The sequence below is a fragment of the Antennarius striatus genome, chromosome 3 (genome assembly GCF_040054535.1).
Source record: "Antennarius striatus isolate MH-2024 chromosome 3, ASM4005453v1, whole genome shotgun sequence".
Classification (NCBI taxonomy): Eukaryota; Metazoa; Chordata; class Actinopteri; order Lophiiformes; family Antennariidae; genus Antennarius; species Antennarius striatus.
Genome location: NC_090778.1, coordinates 5,947,327 through 5,968,907, shown reverse-complemented (window position 1 = coordinate 5,968,907; position 21,581 = coordinate 5,947,327). Strand labels below are relative to the sequence as shown.

At 41.9% G+C, this 21,581-nt stretch overlaps 1 protein-coding gene across 2 annotated transcripts; it reads left to right on the top strand.

The window, feature by feature from the left end:
* The first annotated feature begins 1,287 nt into the window (after positions 1-1,287).
* txnrd2.2 (thioredoxin reductase 2, tandem duplicate 2) lies at positions 1,288-21,119 on the top strand. 2 transcript variants are annotated; one of them, XR_011035030.1, is made up of 18 exons: positions 1,288-1,382; positions 2,323-2,388; positions 2,478-2,534; positions 2,633-2,777; positions 4,219-4,293; positions 5,037-5,115; positions 6,329-6,391; positions 6,584-6,654; positions 9,484-9,503; positions 10,153-10,244; positions 10,342-10,516; positions 14,937-15,073; positions 16,098-16,193; positions 16,724-16,816; positions 18,116-18,187; positions 18,471-18,568; positions 18,922-20,593; positions 20,765-21,119. XR_011035030.1 is itself a non-coding variant. In XM_068310864.1 (17 exons), exons 1-17 carry the CDS (start codon positions 1,307-1,309, stop codon positions 19,043-19,045), a joined length of 1,539 nt encoding a protein of 512 aa, XP_068166965.1. In that variant the 5' UTR covers positions 1,288-1,306; the 3' UTR covers positions 19,046-21,119. The 2 variants fall into 2 exon arrangements, 1 of the variants encoding a protein (XP_068166965.1); XM_068310864.1 differs by having other exon boundaries at positions 18,922-21,119.
* The last annotated feature ends 462 nt before the right edge of the window (positions 21,120-21,581 follow it).

Genomic DNA, 21,581 nt, shown 5'->3' with positions numbered 1-21,581 from the left:
ATTGGGATGGGAGACGAAACCTCATAAACCATACCTTATCTCAAAATCTGTGAAGTCATTATCTGTAAGTGTCATGAGTCGTGACTAGAGATAAGTGAGGAAATATATACAGAATTTCAGTGAATATATCTCTTTTTTTTCTACCACTCTGTCCTGTGAATTTAAATAAAGACATCTATTATATTTTTAAAAGCATCAACCTGCTGAATGATCCAGACAGTTCCCTGCAGCTGCTTATCTGAATCTGTGGCAGCCTTAATGGACTCGATTCGACTTAAAGACACAATAGAAGGAAATCAGGATGTGCTAGAGAGAGGGATTTTTTGGTCTATATGAATATAATACCCTTTGAAAGGCTTTGACATAAGAATGAGGGCATATTTGAGAAAAAGCCTCTCCCCATCTTGATAAATTATTAGTTATAGGTTATGAAAGCTAACATTTAGAAAAAAGGGCTGAGTACAGGTATAGCCTTCCTGTCTGTCACACTTCTAACACCTAAAGACAAGTCACTATTAACACCCTGAATGTACTCCACAACCAAAGAAGAGGATCTACTTCAATAAATTCTGACATTAATAGTTTGTTAACCAATTCCAGTCTAAAGATTGGTTTACATCTGTGTGTAACTTGAATAAACAAGTGTGCATGCAACAAGAATTGAACCTAAAGTGAAATATAAGACAATTAAACTTTAGAAACTGTAATTAACTATAATGGCACTATAATGACACTCATTGTAGTTCAAGATATACTTAACAGTCCCCTTCAATCATGGTTGATCTGAAGTGATACTCATAACTATGTTTAATGGTGGTGGCTGAAGGATTCCCACTATTTGTTACTGTACTGCACCTGATAAAAACAAAATATCTTGTGGACCCAGATTTATATTTGGATCCACACCAAATTGCACACATTCATACCAACTCTGTAAATGTCACTGTAAATTCTTCACTGAAATGGAAAGATACCGTGGAAAAAAAAGTCACAATTTTAAATAAAATAAAAAAATAAACAAGACCCATTCTTCCATTAAATTTCATTCTTCCACCAATACCCTAAAATATCAAAATGAAAAAACTTTACTTAAAAGTAAATTTCGAGTAAAAAATGTGTAAAATAATCACCTAAAGGTGTTTTTCTTGTAATTACATACATCATGATATGTTTTTATTTGTTAGTATTATTTATTGACGCGTCAATTGAGTTAAGGTAGATTCGTGTGGTTTTGTAAAACTTATTTATGTTCAGGCACCTTTCTAGTCACCACATACCATGGTAGGGTCCTTCCATTAATAACAACATGGCGGCCTTCTGTCGGGGCAGGCACCGGTGGAAAAGAAGTGGCTGTTTGAGGGTTTGGACAAGAAACCTGACAGGTAAACCACGTGTTCACGTTGCGAGTCGGGACGCGGTAACAGTTGCAGGTCTTCCTGTTAGCACGAAGGGGCCCTCAGAACCCGGAGCGAAGACATTTAACTTCCGGTGGCGCATTACCCTCCGCTATTAGCTGTCATCATGTCTCCACTTTAAATGACGTCAGCTTCATCAAAACGCGTTTTTCTCTTTAATGAACACGACTCATCGTTAAACTACTTCTGTTCAACGAGGAAAAGCGTTAAGCAAATATCGAAATGTGACGAAAAATGTTTTTATTATAAGAAAAACGTTCATGAATATATGTGACTTTGTAAAACGTGATTTAGGGTCATTTGCAGCGACTCCAGAATAAATAACACTCAGAAAAAAAAAACGCTAAAGCATGAAAATGGAACTGATTTCGGAGTCCTGGTACCATAGTACAAGAATTACTGTATTTGTTACAAGTTGGGATAATTACATTATCTACAGTGGTCTAAGCAGAACGGGAAAACACTCTTGATCTTAATCAGTTCTGTTAACATCTGCGTTCAATAAGCAAAACAGTGCGAAAAGTTTTATGTTTTATTAATGCCCTTATGTCTGACAAAATATGAAACGTTTCATAACGTTTCATAAGTATTGAGAAGCAGACCTTTTGACCTTGACCCCGTGGATAAAGGTCTGCTCAAATACGACATAGGACTTCTAAAAGATGTGTAAACGAACCACGTATTCTTTCAGTCCTGTGATAACCTGTACGGTTAATTATTATTTAAAAATAGGCTTGGATTCATTCAAGAGTTATTTTCCACACTTCATAAATACATGCATTTAACTTACATGGTATGAATGACTGTCATGAAGTTGCTTTGTAGAGGTTAGCACACAGAAGAGCAGTGACTTTCTGAGATAAACACACCAGTTGTACTTTAACTACAGCGTTGTGTAATGATGCAGGGAAGTATGACTACGACCTGGTGGTTATTGGTGGTGGTTCAGGAGGCCTTGCCTGCTCCAAGGAAGGTGAGAATTTTTGACACGTCTAATTGCTTAATTCTCATGCAGACGTGCACTACTGTCAAATAATGCAGATGTTTCCTCCATGTTTACAGCAGCGCAGCAGGGGCAGAAAGTTGCTGTTCTAGATTATGTGGAGCCATCTGTTAAAGGTAAATTACAGCTTTTTGTGCCTGCTGTGTTAGTTCAGTCCATAAACTCTATTGTTTAATTTAAAGACTTAATTGTTTGGCACTGCTTTCCCAATCAGGTACTAAATGGGGTCTTGGTGGAACATGTGTTAATGTTGGCTGCATTCCTAAGAAGCTCATGCACCAGGCTGCTCTACTTGGTACTGCAGTCAAAGATGCAAAGAAGTATGGCTGGAACATCCCAGGACCAGTCTGCCATGACTGGTAAGGAGACCAAAACTCTCTTCCTCTAAACACAGTTTAATGTTACTATGAATGTCACAATGAACACTTTTATGTCACTATATCCACTTATGCTTATTTATGCTAGTGCTTTGATCAATGACAGTAGGTCAGAGCACTAGCTTTGATCTTAAGTAGGTCACCCCTCATCATCTCAGCTTCAGAATGACTGAAGAACAAGAAGCTGAGAAGGAGAGGGTGACAGAGAATTTAAAGAAGGCTCGACAGAGAATGACTGAAGATGAACAAGAAGCTGAGAGGGAGAAGGGAATTTTACCCTGACCTATGAAAGGTCAAGGTAAAATTTTGTATTCATTGGTATCGCGGGATGTTACAGTCTGTGACTGCCTTGTTATATTTTATGGTATGTCCACTTTTTATATTTTATGTCTTGAAGGGTGTTGGTACTTCTTTCTGTGTGTTTTTTGTGCGGTTACTGTGCTATGTGTAGTGTAACGGTGATGTCAATTTCCCTCGCGGAACCTCCTTCAGGGATTAATAAAGTTAATATTGCTACTACTGTTTCTGTGTGGTTAAATAGCACCATCTAGTGGCGGTAATGTAGTAAGACAACGGTTTGAAAAGGAATGATTTATTATCAACGTGATTGATGCTATTGCTTATTATGAAAGGCCTTAAAGTCTGTTCACCAGTCCAATGTGGGCAATAAAGTCCTTTAAATGTCAGAATACAAGCTGTTTAAAAGATTATAAGACCCAAACTGTGAGTGATGTGGAAATTATATTTAATGGTTCCCTGGTAGGATAAATGTTTAGCTACAATTCTAGCTTTTCAATATTTATTTAGATTTTTAAACTATACTGTTTTAAGGAAAATTGTTAAACTCCCATTTTGATTTAGTTTTATTTGCAAAATAAACTTCTTTTCAGCTGTTTGAAATCATCAAATCACACAACTGTTTGAATAGAAAACTGCAACAGATGATCTGGCTTGATGCCCACTGAAATCTCTGGTATTTGAAGAAGGTAGTTGCAGCATGTAAACCAGGTATATTCCAGAACCATGGATTTTTGTTTACGGGTGAAGACTGACAGAAGCTGGTGACTGGACATGTATCGCGTTTGTAGCTGGTCACAGCAGCTAAAGGGATTCTAGAGTAATAGAGATGTGACGAAGGACAGTAATCGGTTAAAGTATTATTCAGTGTTTATGTCTAAGAAAAACACTAAAATCTTATGCCCTGAGCTATTTAAACTGTTCTGATTTGGTCAGTGCAAACAGCTGATAAACAGAATATTTTATCAATAAACCAACAATACAATGTCTGTGGAATCATTTTCCTTCTTTAAATGGTGTCTGGTTATTTTCTACTAGTGAATAGCTGTAGCATGTAGCATTGCCTCTCTTCTGTCAGGTATGCAGCACTGAAGTCTGTTTAGTGTTACCTCTGGTGTGTTATCAGGGCCACCATGACAGAGGCTGTTCAAAACCACATCAAGTCTCTGAACTGGGGCCACAGAGTTCAACTGCAGGACAAGTAAGTGACACCAGCCTGCTTGCTTTATTCACATATATTTGGTTGAATATATGCTTCAATTAACAGTTGGTTTATTGTCTGGAATTAATGTGCTACATTTTAGGTTTATGTGCTGCTGTAACTCTCCTTTATGTCCTATAAGGTCTAAATGTTTCCATCTTGTCAGGAAAAATGTGTATTTGTGGTGTAATGATGTGATGTGATGTGTATGTTAGCTACCCTGCCTCTACACCCACCTCTCCTCCTCTGCTTTAATTCAGTTTTCTTAGTTTCCCATGATAATAGTTCTTCATGAAAACAGAAGGTCCATTAAAATACTATATTTATATTGAGTCTTTTTTTTTTCTGTTGCTGAAGGCTGTGCATTTGTGTTGTTGCTCAGCTAAAGGATTTAGAGTCAGCAACCACATGTTGATAGACTCGCTGGCTGGAGGGGAAACAGGTGCTAAACATGTTTTCAGTCCAATGACTTGGTTTCCTTGGATTCCTTCATAAATGATTTCATTTCCTTTTAATGAGCAATTATCCCGGAGAGGCTTTCAATACGGCAGTGTTGTTACCCACAGAGCAAAGCTGTCACGTCACTCCAGTGGGTTCTCGGTAGAAACATAAAAAGCAGTAATCAGTAGTAAATGTGTTTTCACAGATAGTAGGTGATGCTTTTTTACATCTGCTGCCAGTAAAGAAGAGAGCAGGTTAATGTGTCGCCACTGGCAACTACCTGATTATGGTCTTTGTTACAGGAAGGTGAAGTATCTGAATATGAAAGGAAGCCTGGTGGATGAACACACTATAAAAGGACTGTCTAAAGCAGGGAAAGAGGTGGGCTGCTAATTCACTTAAAGGTCTTCAATGCGTAGAGAGGTTGTAGTGTTTGTCCTTTAGCAGGATTACTGAAGATGCTATGAATTGATTTGAATGAAATGGTTTTGTATACGTAGAATACAACCCAGGGATTAACCCGTTAGATGTTGGCTGTGATCCCAATCATCACATAGATCCCAATTTTATTTTAAGGGTTCTATATCATTGTGGGATTCAATTGATTGCAAGACATGTGCCTGTGATGTCATAGATAAAAGCTGTAACACTTGAATGACTAGATGGTGTCCACATCAAGTGGACCACATGTCATAGTGTGATCTTAGGCCAAGAAACAGTCCAGATTTGATGATCCATAATGCTTAAAAATACTACATGGTTTTGGGCTCACAGAAAATTCACTGCTAGATACTAAAAGAATATACTGTAGTTAAAAACACTTCAGACTGAACTAAGATCAGACAAAGCTGCTCATTCAGTTCAGTGTCAGATTTGACAAACCTGTGAAAGATACTGTGTTAGATCCCAAAGAAAATCTCCATTCCATGGTTTATTGACAGGTTGTCAATAAACCACTGAAGACTCTCATTAGGGTCAAGCTATACCGCTAAAGAAGAGTCACTTAATTACAAAATGTAAAAAAAAATGTCTGGAGAACACGGCATAATTCTGTAAAACTTGTCAATAAAACATTAAAAATATGTTGGTTCCTTTTTTGAAAAAAAACAGCAATCCCTTGCATTCATATTTACAATCACTCCAAAGCTGTTTAAATCAATCCACTGAACTTTAAGAAAGTTTCTTATAGTTTCAAGAAACTTTCTTAATGTTCAGTGGATTGATTTAAACAGCTTTGGATAACCAAGACCTAGATAACTGAGAACCTACACAGACATTTAAAATCATTGTTTGCCAATGAAATAACATTTGCAGCCACATTTCATTTTTACATTTTTGATTGAGCTTCATATAAATTTTGCATTTGATTAGATTTTACATTTTTTTCTGCTACTAACTGATGAAACCAGAGTATATTTAGTTATATTATTTCATATCAGTGCATATTTTCTTAGCATTTCTGTGTATTTCTGACCATTTCAGTCATCAGCTTGATGCAGAATTCTGTGTTCACTTTATTTCGTTTGACATTTCCTTGTTTTCTGAGCTATATTAATAAATAAGTGACATGTCATTTCCCTTCTGTCTCACACAGACCCTTCTGACTGCCAAGAACATTGTGATCGCCACCGGGGGGCGACCCAAGTACCCCAAAAATGTAGGTGATCTCATCATCATCATCCTTCTCCCAGTGTTTGTGTTTGGGTTGATTATCAGGTGTACAAATGAGGAAGAGACACATTGCATTTAAAACTGTGTGACACAGAAACTAATCTCCATCAAACAGGAAGTAACAGGAAGTAGGATGCAAACTGATGATAGTTCTGTTCACGGGTTTATCGTGTTACAGATTCCAGGAGCGACAGAGCATGGCATCACCAGTGATGACATCTTCTGGCTGAAAAAGTCACCTGGTAAAACGTGAGGGTCTCACACACACACACACACACACACACACACACACACACACTCTGATATTTGAAGGTACAGATAAGTCCCCGTCTGCACTATGATAACGCTTTGTAAGTACGTTTGTCTGTTCCTCCTGCTGAATGTCAGACGTTTGGCTATTTTCTTGGTTGTCTCTGATTTTTCACTAAAATTGTCAAAATAACCATATTCGTTCCAAAATCCTCAAGATCTTCCAATGCTGACTGTTCTCTGTTCAGCAGTCTGTAACAGGAAGCATTAATACCTTACTCTATCTCGCCGTAGTCACCAGCCCGACCAGTCGCACTGTCACGTGTGCCATCATTCATCAGTGACATGCAGTTTGTTTTTCTCCCTTCCTGTCAGCTTGTCTTCGCCTCATGATTCAGATTAGCGGCGTGCATCCTTACCTTTACAGAACAAGGCCTTTAATCTAGTCATTTAGCCCCTGTCATCACCTTGTTAATTGGTCTCTCCTCGATGTTTTCTCTTGGCACGCCCTGCAGACGGTGACTAGAGGTTGTGGCGTACCTGGGTTGAGGTGGTTGTTTGCTTTACGGTGACAGATCAGCGGAAATAATGATTCTGATCCTTCAGCTGATAATCAAGCTTCATATATGCGTATGTGGAGGCTGTCTGCACCTGGAGCTTCTAGTAGTTTATGACTGTTTCCTTTTCCGCTGTTTTGGCAGATGACCAGTAGTTGTACATTTCTGGTAATGGGTGTGCAGTACACTGCTGAGAACTGAGAAGAACTGAAAAGATCATCTTTTATTTTTTAACGCCCCAGTACATGTTATTCCTATGAAGCACATACATTGTGGAACATGTGCATTTCAAATTTTTGACCACTTGGTGGCAATCCAAAATAATTCATAGTCAGCAGTTCAGATTGAATATTCTGCAACTGTCCCAAGAGGAGGCTCCCAGTTGCTTTTAACAAAACTTTATATCACATAGGCTCAGGAAGTCTTTTGATGAACCACTGTCGGTTTGCTGAGTCCTCTTCCCCTCCTTGAGGCTGTAAGGGATGAGCGATGGGTCATGCTTTGCTTTACCGTCCTCTATAAGGGAGCTAAACCACACTCTGCAGTCAGAGACTCTGCCATGCAGCCTAGCCTCCAGCTGCACAGGTGAGGTCCGACAGGCTGTTTTTCCATCTGCAGGGCCATTGCGGGAGGGGCTCCAGTCGAGTGATGGACGTCTAATGGGTCTGGCAGCACGTACACACCTGAGCGACAGATTTTGCCCAAGGCTTGAAGTCCAGAGTTGACCACACGTCATCATGCTATCAGGAGAAACCACTGCACACGTGCCAGCAGTGGGATGCTGGTTGATGGGTTTGGCTGGAGCTTTAATGAGCACGAGCAGTGTGAGGCTTTGTTTTGTCTCCGTGTTGAGTTGTATATTGGCTGTGGACCACACATCCTGGATGTACCTTTCAGCAGCTCGTTGCGGAGCAGCACAGATGTCTGCAGCATAATTTCCCAGCATTTGTAGTGAAACAAAATGTTCACAGGGCTCTTTAGCCTGCATGTAACAGAAGGTCCCGGAACACGGCAGCCTCACCGTGTCTTTCAGGCTCTGAACACCCTCAGAGAGGCTTCTTTACCCTGAGAGAAACGTCAGCAGAGAATAGATTCATTAATCGCTGATTTCCCCTGGAGTCTAGGGTTCATTGAGGCCGCGAGTTAAGCTTCCTGCTGGTTTAATGTTTTCAGATGTCGTATGTCTCCTTATCCATTACATTTCAAGTGGGAGTCCAGTGCTATATGATACTGACACATCCTCCTGTTTTCTTACTTTCATTCTGAATACCTATATTTGATAATATTATATGCTTCATTGCATCTCGCTGTCCTGGTCGAACATTAGTCGGTTTTTGGTGAGGCAGCTGGAGAAGCTTTTCAGCCATTGATTACCTGTAGGAGCTTATTTTAATAATTTCCCTCACAGATCATAAAGCATCAGACCAATTCTGAAGTGTGATGTGGAGCTGAATGACTATTAGCTGTTGCTAATGTGTCCTGCCTGCATGCCCTCTACATGACACCACTGTTGAGTGGGTCAAATTGGAAAGAATTTATAGCATTATCTTTTGGTGGAAAAGTATTGCAGCTGTACTCTAGACCAGGGTACAATGAGAAGGAAGGAGGGCTAAGGGAAAGGAGACAGTTTCTCAGTGATGAAAGTGTAGAGTAAAACCAAAGCTCTTTGCTTAATCTTCCTTAAGCCGCATCACAATACGTGTTAAGTGCAGCTATGCATGATGCAGACTCAGAGAAAAAAGGGCATGAGGGCTTTTAGCGTCTAGCGCTAACATGGACTGAGGTAGGATGTGCTCCAGGTGGCCTCTGCTCTTGGGTAGGGCTGACCTGAGGGAAACAGGATGGAGAGGTAAACACAAGGGTAAGAAGAGCCCCGTCGATGCGGGTGACGGGTGTCACTCAGCTGACTGATGTGTTGACGTAAGCCCTGAAAATGGAACATCACGTCTGTAGGGATCAGCCTAAACACTGGCAATTAGGTATCCTCAATGCCACTGATCTCAGACCTGGATTAGATGTATGATTCACCCGGACCACACACACACACTTACAGTACTTTTCGTGTCCCAGTTTTCTACATTTTCTTCACACCTCTTCGCAGCCCTTTGGGCGAGATAAGTTTTGTAATTCATCACCTCTATGATTTAAAGCAAACATTTTCTACCTCAAACTTGCTTTGGGTTTTTTTGCCCAAAGCCACACAAGACAAAACGTTTTTTATTTTTATTGCATTATTGGTTTGTTTAATTGTGTCACTTTTTGTTTTTTGCAGGCTTGTTGTTGGAGCCAGCTGTATCCTTGTCGCCAATAGGTGGAGAAACAAATAGCGACTAGAACCAAGAAAGTCGGAGACTGCAACATCTCGCGACACCCCTGAATTCAAAATTTTACCCTGACCTACTTTCAGGGTAGGTCAGGGTAAGTCACGGGATGTTGCAGTCTCTGAATTCAAAATCTTAAATCAAAGCAAAGGTAGATCAATGCACTAGCTTTGATCTATGGTCTTATTCACAGTGGCCTTCTTCTTCTTTCTATCTTATCCAGTTCCGAGTTCAAAAAAGTTTAAATTTGACCTTGACCTGGTTTTCTCCAGGTCAAGCTCATCATCTCATTTTCACCCCTTCGGCCCCCACGTAATGTTCTTTTTGTTTCATCTTTCTATCTGCAACAGTTGCAAAGATACTTGGTGGACTAACAGATGAACGGACGGATGAACACACAAACACTGACAATTACAATACATTCGCCTTCGCGGGACGTAATAAGCATATACTGTAGATCGGCATCAAAACAATCTGTCTTTATATGTCACCAATCCTCACTTTTACATTTCGACCCTGTGATAGTTTCTCTAAGAGCTTCCTTCATGTAATGCCATTATGTCAGTCTGTTTGTGTGGTGGACACACACATCATCTTATGATCCTTAACCTGGTCGTCAGATGTGGCTCTGGAGTGTGCAGGCTTCCTCACAGGCATCGGCATAGACACAACAGTGATGGTGCGCAGCATCGCCCTCCGGGGGTTCGATCAGGTACTGCTATGTGGATGACCGTTTGAATATTCTGCACCTTTATGATTGTGATTTTTGTTGTGGTTGAAGGTGGGTATTCTCTTCTTTTGGGGGGCAGCAAATGGCAGGTCTAGTGACAGACTACATGGAGGCACATGGGACCAAGTTTGAATGGAAGTGTGTCCCAAAGAGAGTGGACAGACTCCCCTCAGGTGCTCTTCAGGTGACTTGGATGGACACCCACACGGGCAACGAACACAACGGCACCTATGACTCGGTGTTGTGGGCTGTGGGTGAGTCATGTCTGAATGTCAACTCACTGAAATCTCAAGCAACCCTGAACTAGAACAGTTAGGAATTGTGCTCAATATTTATGGGTTGTTGTTTAGAAAGAAAGAGAGGGAGACACCCCTGATTCATAGCTTTTGGACCAGAAGCTTGAAGTCAGGCTTAAAGTTACAGAAATCACAAAGTAGTAAAGTCTGTATGAAGAACGTTATTCTTTTGAAATACTGTATATGCTTAAAACCTATGGCCTGTGTCTTGATTTGAGTTTCCCAATAGATGGACGGCAGTTATCTCAGATGCTTGAGTAAAATATGTCATCAAGCGATTGCTTTGAACAAGTTTTACGAATGCACCTTCCCTCTGCGGTAACAGTCAACCACATAATGTGAATGAACGCAGCTCAATACCTCCTGTTTTGATTTGAGTATTCTTCCTGGTGTGACTGCTCGTCTTCCCACCATCAGTTTCATTGTCATCCTCAGTAGAAGATTGTGTCAGCAGATAGCAGAGAATCAAAAACAAAGTAATAAAGCCTGAATGATGGGAACGGCCTGGGGAAGTATTAATCACCCACCCGCTCTCTGGTCCCCTGGTTGGAGAGTACAGGGCAGGGCAGGATGCTCCCAGACACAGGTCACCACATTCCCCTCTTTGTTCTCTCTCTCTGGGCCTTCCTGCCCTGTGGAAACCAACCCCGACATCTGTCACTGCCACTCCTGCCCGCAGCCCTCTGTCCGCCATCACCATCGTCTTTCTCATCCGTTCACATTCTGCTCTGTCATCTCACTTCTCCCATTCCACCAGTGGCATGAGTAACAATGGAGGCAGTGTCCTCCTGGAACTGTTGGTTTATTCGTGTCAAGCAGTTTCAGAGACAAAGCAATAGACTTTTCCCCGGTGCGCTCCACTAGGCTGTATCTTTATTTTAGTGTGGTGGTGGGGGTGTCCTCTCCCACTCTGTGCGTGTGACAGCGACAAGGATGTGCGTGACCCTGCAGCTGAGATGACATTTGTTCTTCCCTCCTGTGGCTCAATTCCCACATCGTCTCCTCACGGAACTGCTGTTGAAAGCGACGCCCCCAGTGAGAGCTTCAGCGGGACTCTCACATGTGTCTGAGTCTGCAGCCTTTATGTTTCCTATGTTCAACCAGTCTTCCCTAAATGCTGAGAACCTCGTAAAACGAGGCGCACAAATCATTTTCTGCTCCAGTCCACTACGCATCAAACATCAGGTATTACAAACGTCTTTTATGTCTTTCCCATCACATCTTATATAAAATGCATCACCTCAAATTTAAGCTCCCTTGTCTTGTATCAGATCATTGCTGCATGTTGCACAAAGTTTTCGTAACACCTGAAGCAACGTCCTGGTGTTATTAGCTGTAACTTTGCGAACCCGACGACATCCATGTCTGTTTGTTCCCATACAGTTTAGTGGGAACCAGTACGAACATGAACTCTGCTCTTTGATGTGAGACACAGAAGTTACGAGTACAAGGCTGCTTCCCTTTTTTGTGACCTTACACTAGGGTCCCAGGCCTCTGTGGAGTTATTAAAGGCCAGAGGGGACAGGAGGACAGTATCAGTAATGTCTGCTACATCCTCCTTTACAGCCTTGCCTCCCTCCACCTTTCCCCTGCTCCTTCCTGGCTTCATGGCCGCTCCCCTGTCCAGGTGTGCTGACAGAAACACGACAGGAAACCCAACATTTCCACGCTTCCTGTCTGCTTACAGACAGTGGGCATACTGGTCTTCCTCCTAACTACACGATGCATTACTCATTTAAAAACATTTCCTAGTCTTGTTAAAGGACTCTCTCAGTTTTGTAAGTCACTGTTTGTGTTTGTGTCCCAGTCTGTATCACCCTGTGGTTTATTTCAGCTAGTGGGAAACGGTATTTGTTACTTCAATATTAAACTTTTTGCTGGGATGTAACCAGACAGGCAAAAAAACATCTGTATTATATTGTTCAATTCAAAAGCATTATTTGCTTTTTGCACATTAATATGCTGTTAAAAAATATTCCATTTTACAATCAAACGCTACCCTGAAATGTTTTCAGTCGTTGCTCATTAGAGTGTATTGACAAAAAATACATCACTAAATAAGCAGAAGTTAGTCCATGTTTAAAAAAAAACCTTTCCATATCATTTATTCATGTTATTTAATCAGGTTTTGTATAAATTATTGACATTGTGGACAAAATAAGTGACATCTGTCATCACATTTGATTCAGATGTAGTAATGTCTGCCCTGTCAAACCCTAACCCTATTTCTATTCCTATCCAACCCTAACCCTCACCGTAACCCTAACCAAACTACATGACCTGTAGCTGCATCCTGTTGCTTGTTTGTAGTTTTTAATTTGAGCTTTTTGGTGAATTTGCAGCTCTTATGGAACCTCTGAGGTTCATTCAATACATTTAAGCACAGCGATTATTTGCATGGTGAATTTAATACAATAAGTTGTTAAAATGTCTTGCATTCTTTGGAATCTTTTATTTATGAAGTACAGATGTTGCAGTATTTTGTGGCTGTGAGCATACCATCAATTTGCATTTTAAAATCTTTCTTGTTCCAAAATGACAGACTGTAAGATCCCTGACGTAACGGCTCCTTTTGTTTTTGTCCATTTCATCCATCAGATAAGTGTCCAGCTCTCATTTCAATTCCTGGAGTTTTGTTGTGACTAATTAGCCTAGCAGACTGGAGGCTTCCTCTTAATGTCACAACAGGTTTTGTTCAGCCTGGCCTGTCTGCTGGACCACAGTGAGTGTGGGTCAAAGCAAGTCCCTTATCAGCCGCCTGCTGTTGTTGTGTCCTTGGCGCACAATGGAGCTGCAGCCTCAGCTGCAGCGCAGCAGCAGAGGCTGCAGCTCCACACAGGAAGGCCAGATCTGGAAAAAGAAAGGCTATACTCACCAGTCAGATCCTACAGATACAGGTTTTCTTGTCAACTATTAATTATAGTTTTGCAGTAACTGATGGTGAAATATTATACTTTCAAAGAATGTATTCAATATTTTAACTGGGGAAATTTTTTCTCATCAGGGAGTTAAAACCTTAACAGGATGTAGACCATTATGGGAAACAAATGCCACTGAAACTCCGATTCATGAAGCACACTTTATTTTGACCAACCGTATTTACCTTTGTGCGTTATATATAAACTCTGAATCAACGGTTCACAACAACTGGTGGACAGTTTATCAGTGTGTTTATGTTGCTGCTCTTGAATCGGTCATGACTGGCTAATTTCCACCTCCACCCTCCTCCTCCTCCGTGCTCTCCATCGCCTTCAGCCACCCATTATGTGGAGCACCAGACAGGTCCCTGCAGCCCCCCGGTCGGAGGAGAGGAGGGGTACGTTGTTCTTCGGCTCCAGTCAGGAAAGAGAGTCTTGGGGGTTTGTTGTTTTTGCTGTCCGATAGCATCTACATGGGTAGCTCAGGGCCGGGTGTTTATTATGCTACCCAGGCAGGTTGTGAGGAGCTATGGAGCAGGGTCTGTGGTCCACGCACCGTCACCATAGAGACTCAGTGTCGACAGCATCAGTCAGCTGTCCCCCAGGAAGTGTCAAAAATCACACCTTGGGGTGTCCCAGAGGTTGATGGGATACTGATCCCTCGCCGCTCATCAGTTTCTCCTCTTGAGCTCTTTCTGGCCAGATGTTGTAGTTCTGGGTTGAAAACATCCAAATTAGGAAAGTTCTTTTTCCATTTCTACCTGGTTTCAATTGGTATTTAGGGATCTACACTTATCAGTTATTAGGCTATTATTTTTATTTGTATGTCAAGAAAGACAAACATCTTCTGTGTCTGTGTAGCTTTAATCATTGAGGACAACCTATTCTTTCTCATTTCTCATTAAATGTTCTATAATTTAGGAATTGTCAGATATTTTTTATTTGTTGGTTCTACTGTTGGGCAGAACATGATGATTTTGGTGTTCTATTTGTCTCGTAACCATGGCAGCAGCAGTTTTGGTTTTTAGTGACATGTCACCAGAGGACAGATTGTAAGTCTGGTGACACAGTCTTGTCAGCACGCAGCGTCAACCAGATAGTGTTTAATAATTAGACAAAAGGTAAGCAGAGGTTGGTGGAAGTCTTGGTTTTTAAGAAATTGGTGATAAAGTTAAGCATAAACTGAGCTGATGATGCTGCATGAATGAATTGACCCCTTGCAACCCTAATTCATCTGCGTCATGTGCTGTATTGTTCAGTCCTGAATGCTGCAGGAGGTGTGAGGAACAGTGTCAAGATAAGCTCCACTTTGCTGCGTCCACCCGGCGCTACCATTCCCTGAGCAGTGTTCAATGGCTTTAACCCTCATCGAGTGTAATGAACACTGTACAGAGAGCCTCTGTCCCTGCTGAGTGGTAACGTAATATTCTCCTCGTGTTGTTTCCTTCCATTCACCTCAGGCAGAGCCCCTGAAACCAAAGCTCTGGGCCTGGACAAGCTTGGAGTGCAACTCAACAAAGAGACGGGGAAAATAGTCGTGGGCGCCGACGAATCCTCTTCTGTGCCAAACATCTATGCATTCGGTGACATTGGCGAGGTAAGCATTGTCAACGGACTGGCAGCAGACACATTCCAGAAGAGAACACATAATAACACATAAACACATAATAATTAGTCTGAATTTAATATAAAAACACAGGAACCGTGGGTAAGATTTTAAAAGTGTTAATATTTTGTTGATTAAGGCAAATATGCAACAACTGTAAAATTGACAGTTCCTTTCTCAAAGACTTTTTCCTTTTTCAGCCCCCGTTGTGTTGTGTATCACCTCTTGTGCACATACACACTATGGTAACCACTCTGAGCACTAGGCTGAACTATTTGAGGTTTTATCGCCTGCTCCAAGCTGAACTACGTTAATACTGGTTCTACCTGCTGCTTGTCATGTTGCTGCTGCGTGTTTCCTCACTCCCTTGCTGCATGATACACAAACACACCCACACACACACACATGCTCTCTGTCTCTCTCTCTTTGACTGACAGCTCACTTTGATGACTCGTCCTTGTCAATCCATCTGTCAGCTTTTCACAACTTTTTTAAGCTTATTTTTTTGAAGTGAGTGGTATGTCACTTCATGCTTTTTTTTTTTTCTGGGCTTAGAAAAGTGCGCCAAGAAATGCATTACGATGACGAATGACGAACGAATACCAGAGCAAACATCCACATACATGCAGCAGGATGTGTGGTGATAGTGTAACATGTTGAAGTCATTCTTTCAGAATTGCCCTGCAGTCCTACCGTTTCCTGCACAAGACAGTTGTGTGTGTCTGTGTGTGTGTGTATACATCCTCTATTGTGTGTTAGTCTGTTTGCGCCGACAATTAAGGTAAAAACAGATTGTTTTTGAAGTTTACTAGATGCTTGGAATGACGAAACCAGCACCTCGTCTGTGTTTGTGTCAAGTGACTGACTGCTAGTTAGAAAAAAATGGTCGGATGGTTTAAACTTCTATTACTTATAGCAACTATCAATCCTTAAAAAAGCCGAGTCACTCTCGGATCTAGATTTGAATGTGTCTAGGTGAGGGAATTTTTCTGAATTCCTTTGTCTCTTGTTTTAGGGTCGTCCTGAATTGACCCCAACCGCTATAAAAGCAGGAAAACTCCTCGCCCACAGGTTGGCCGGTCGCAGCACTGAACTCATGAACTACGACAATGTAAGACACAAAAACACACTCGGAGAGAGTCAACACAGCTTGTGTGTATGTGTCTTTTCTAACCAATAGTTTTCTGCTCAACTTGTGCCTAATTCTAACCATCACAACACATCTCTGTTCTTCGGGCTTCTCCTCTGGATGAGTCATGACATAAACAGGCAGCACTGTCCAAAATGTCATCAATGTCATAATTACTCTTCCTCATCCTATGTTTAACTCTTAATGGAGGTTTATTACAGTGATGAGTATCTTCTTATTCACATGGGGCCAGAGGTATTATTAAGACCGATGTAATGATACGTCTTTAATATTCTGATGCCAAAGAAATAGGTTTGGCATATACAATTATTTTGTGCACTTCCTCCAAGAAATTAAAAGTATTCATTACGCCATGGTTCATGAGAGACTGTTCAAAAAATGTGCGTGTGTGCGTGTGTGCGTGTGTGCGTGTGCGTGTGTGTGTGTGTGTGTGTGTGTGTGTGTGTGTGTGTGTGTGTGTGTGTGTGTGTGTGTGTGTGTGTGTGTGTCAGGTGCCCACCACTGTGTTCACCCCCCTGGAATACGGCTGTGTTGGCCTGTCTGAGGAGGAGGCTGAGAGGAGGAACGGGAAAGATGGCATAGAGGTGAGAGCGCTGTGGTGGACGTGTCACTATGATGTGGCTGGAAGCTGCAAACCTCCACCTGCTGTCAAGCTGAACATCAGTTCAGGTTCTAACAAAAGAGACAATCAGGACATTTAAGTAGTTGCTTCATATGCAATTCAATTTCCCACCAAATATATTACTGGGAAATTAATTGAAATGTTGTTTTTTTGTGGACATATAAAGCAAAGAGATGTATTTTAATTCCCAAAATGTATTGAATCATAATTTAAACTCAACATGAACAAAATAAAATAAGCTTATTAATTTATACAAGAGTGAATTGCATCATAGTGGTTTGTAACAGACTGAGGTAGAACTACTTTAGCTAATGTAACTGTATTATAAACTAATGCCACACACCCACAAAGACACACAGGAAGTGTTGTTGTCCTTTTGCTGCCATCAAACTGCACAAAACACACGTTGCTCCATAACCCACGAACAAACATTGACACATGCACACAATGCAATAGCAATTAGCTTTGTATTTTGCTTGCTCGCGTCCGTGCAGCGTGCCAGATGTTAGCCAACACCTGCATGAGACCACTGAAGTAAGGTGTAGCTGGTGAGTGGAGGCTCCTCGCTGTGACTGGCAGGCGAGCAGGAGGCCTGATTGAGGCGTGTATGTGGCGATGACAGGAGCGCTGAGATCTGAGGAGGAGTTGTGGCTCCGGCCCCCGACAGCTGCATGGCCCTTATGACTTGTGTCAACACGTCGGCTTGTAGAATTAAAAAGCATACATTTCCAGGGAAGACTTTTAATTCAGTCATTACCAAACAAGCAGATATCTTTACTATTTTACTTGTATCATTAGATAGAGGTAGATATCCAAGTCAGACATGGTCATTATTACAAAAGCTACAGGTTGAGGGACATTCAAGTCTTTTCATTTTAATAATCCGTTTTTACTTGCAATTTCTTCTGCAGACCTTTATTTTCTATAGTTTACAGTCTGTGTGAGGTTTTTCCAGAAGAAGTCAATATATCACTTTTCAAACTGAACACACAGATGTTATCGTCATTACTGGGTACTGCCTCCTTGTTTTTGTTTGCACATTTAGTAAATTCAGCGCTGTAAAGTTTGGATTAGCAGAAGATTAAGTAAATGTGATGAGCATAGATGATCAGAACTGAGGTTCGTGTTTCATTTTTTAAAAATCTCTTCAAACAGTACCAGTGAAATTTTTGGTCCAGCAAGAATATTTTCCTTACTTTACTTAAATGATTGTGTGTCCAGATCTGCAGTGTGATATGATGTGTCCTATTCCTGTGTGCAGGTCTACCACGCATACTACAAGCCTCTGGAGTTCACTGTAGCAGAGCGCGATGCCAGCCAGTGTTACTTGAAGGTAGGGTTACACCACAGAGATGATTTTAGGCACTCCTGAGCAGTTGTTAAATTAATTATCTGTGCAGTTTGGTTCTCTGTGTAATATATTTGTGTCAGACACTATTTGTGTGTGTGTATTTTGAAGGACAGGAGCAGCAGGGCCTCCTGCAGCGGGGTCGATGGGGTTAGACTGCTGCTTTGGGAACTGACTCAATTATTCCAAATCAAACAAGCCTTGAGACACATTTAAAAAGAGCGTCCAACACCTCCTTTTACTTTAGCTCATTTTTGTTCCTCCTTAGGTGGTATGTGAGCGAAGCGGAGACCAGAGGATCCTGGGTCTACACTTCACCGGTCCAAATGCTGGTGAAGTCACCCAGGGCTTTGCTTTGGGCTTCCAGTAAGTTTAGTAAACCCTGTGTTTTATTTAAGGGCAAGGTTTTCTTTTTCTTTATGTCAAAAGGCACAGGCTTTCAAACAGAGGTGATGTGTTTTAACTCTCAAAGTCAGAGGTGTCAGAAATTAATATATTTGTCAGCTATGAGTTGTTGTCATGCTGCTAGTATTTCTTAAAGTCCAACAATTAAAATGTTTGAAACCATTTAAAATTTTCTAAGAATGCTATATTAATACCTTACAAGATGCTGCACATCATATAGTAGAAAACCGATAGAAAACCAATGGATGATTTGCGAGGCTTATTAAAGGAAGATATGTAAACCCTCATTGCCTTTCTGCATGTATGTACTTTAGGTGTGAAGCAACATACTCCCATCTGCTGCAGACAGTTGGCATCCACCCAACCTCTGCCGAGGAGCTGGTAAAGGTCCACATCACGAAGCGCTCGGGGTTGGATGCCACCGTCACCGGCTGCTGAGGTTAAGCACCTCGGTCTCTGAACACTAATCAGCACGCAGGATCAGAAGTTAGCTTCTCTTTATTCCGCTCTTTCTCCTTCTCCTCCGTCCAGGTCACTGCTCACCACGTGGTCACTAGGTGATGATTCCACATACACGCGGGTTGTGGGCGTAGGTTCTGAAAGCACAGGGCTGTAGATCAGGTTAGTGAGAGTTTTGCGGCAGACCGAGCGTCTTTTAAATAAACAGTCTCATCAATCAGGATTAAGATCGGCACTCATTGTTTTGTTGAAGTCGTATGAGAACCGTAGTCCGAGCCCTAACGTTTTTCTCAATATATATATTCTGCAAATATTGTTGTTTCTCCGGCTGTACTTCCTGTCCATTAGTCTTGGAGGTGACACATACCATACACCCCCACAAGCCCTCCCCATGACACTGATGGATAGCCCCAGTGCTGTCACTGCATCGGCACCGCCCTATTCCCATGGACACACACAAACAGTCGGTGGGCCGCCTGTCAGTCAGACAGTTCAGACCTGGCCGGGGGCGCCGGCTTGTTTACGGCCCAACAGACCTCTTAATTTTCCTACCATGCTCTTCTCCTTCCCAAACGCATGAATGAATACAGCAGAACTACACAAAAGTTATGTTGGTGTGGGGAGCCTAATGGAGCTCTGTTTTAAATGTAGTACTCAGTTTCGCCCAAAGGTGGCACTGTTACCCTCCAGTTCCACACCCTTTTTCCAAGCCAAGAAAGGAGACAGCAGAAAATAGTCAGTGGATCAAACATAAGCCTTAAAACTTTCTGGTTGCACATTTAATCCGTTTAATCCCTATAAAAGATATGTGCTTTTGAAGAAGTTTAAAAGGAGAAGGCTTTTATTAGTGCCAAACTGATAAGGTTTATCTGTGTGTATTTACATGGATGGCAGGTTCGGCCTAAAGAGTCATCACCCTCTAAGATAAGGCAAGTTGTTTATATCAATAAAGCAGCAGTAGACCCCACAGTTTGCCAAAGTGTTCACGGTCCAGCATACTTCTTGTACTGGACAGCTTGGTTTTATGAAGTCGAGGATGAGGGAGGAAGAGGACCGTAGGTGGGTTGCTGTTGAAATTGGCGCCCTCAGGGCCCTGTTGAGTGTATTTTTTAAATAGTTTTTTTTTTTTTATTCTAATCTGCCTAGTCTGATTAATGATTTTGATGAGGGCAGTGACAGTGTGCCAGGAGATGGAGAGAAGAAAAAGAGAGAGAGCAGTACCGGATTTATTTGGACCTGTGCCAAAGGAGAGAGAGCTGAGTTTCAACCCTAGTTAGGGAGGGAAGGGGGATTCCTGTGTGCTCTGTTCAGGGCCGAGGTGCTGACTGAAGGACCCTGACCTCCGCTCAGCAGGAACAGCTTGACTCTATCACTCGGAGCACGGGGAGCTCACATGCCACAGCGCTGCACGGCAGGGGCCTGGGGGGGCACAGGGCGGAGCGGGGGATGGATGGCCAGGGGACAGACGGAGCCAGCCCGAGCAGCCAACCAACACAATGCTGAGCGGTAGCAGCGTGTTTGCCCAGGGTAATTGATTCTATGTTCCTGTGCTTAACGAGCCACTTCAGAGACCCTGGGGGGCCCAAGGCAACGTGAGGGAAGTTATAGAGGCCATCGGTGTAACTGTAATGTCTGTTTGCTTTTTGCTCTCTGCTTCCCTCCTGCTTTTTCTCTCCTGCTCCTTTATTTCACACACAGTTTAGCTTCTCACATGAAATGAAACGGTCACTCTGCAGCGTTCCACAGTGTGTCCTTCTGGGATGAATGATGTCTGTTTGTGGTTGTCGATCAGTCACTCCAGGCCAAAGACTTTTCCAGTTAGCCTCAGTGGTGTCCAACAGGGGTCAGGGTTCAACTTTCAGGTCGGTTAGCTCATGATGACCTGCACTAAAACCCAGAACTGGGGAGCGCAGGCCTGATGTCACCTAACTGACAACGTTTGTATTTATAAATAGAGAAGTGTAATTTTCCATTAAAGCTTTGTATTACATAATTTATATGTAAAGTAATGACCATTAAAGTAATGACACCAACTGGCTGTGTCCTGTGTGCTTCATAAATGACTGCATGCTTACTCGTGTCTGTATTGTGCGTTCACATACATTAATGTGTACACGTCAGCATTCCGTGTGTGTGTGTGTGTGTGTGTGTGTGTGAAGAGTTTCTTTTAACTGGGCTGTCTTCTTTTTCTATAAACAAAACATTACACATAGTGAGAGAAGGTGAAACTGATAGCTGTGTTATAGAAACCAAACTAGAAGCACTCAGAGAGCACATACCTTCTCTAACGACAGGCGTATATTGTTCTGGCATAGAACACTAAGAAGAAAAAAAATCATCACTATACCATAAAAAAAAGTGGCGATGTAGAAGTGGCTGTGGGAACACTTGGACTTTTTGTTTTACCACAGTTTATATTCATGAATAATAAATATTCTTCTTTTTTATAATTTGACATCCAGGTCACAATGTGCAAAAACCTGAAATCTTTCAGAAACTTCTTGAGATATTTTGT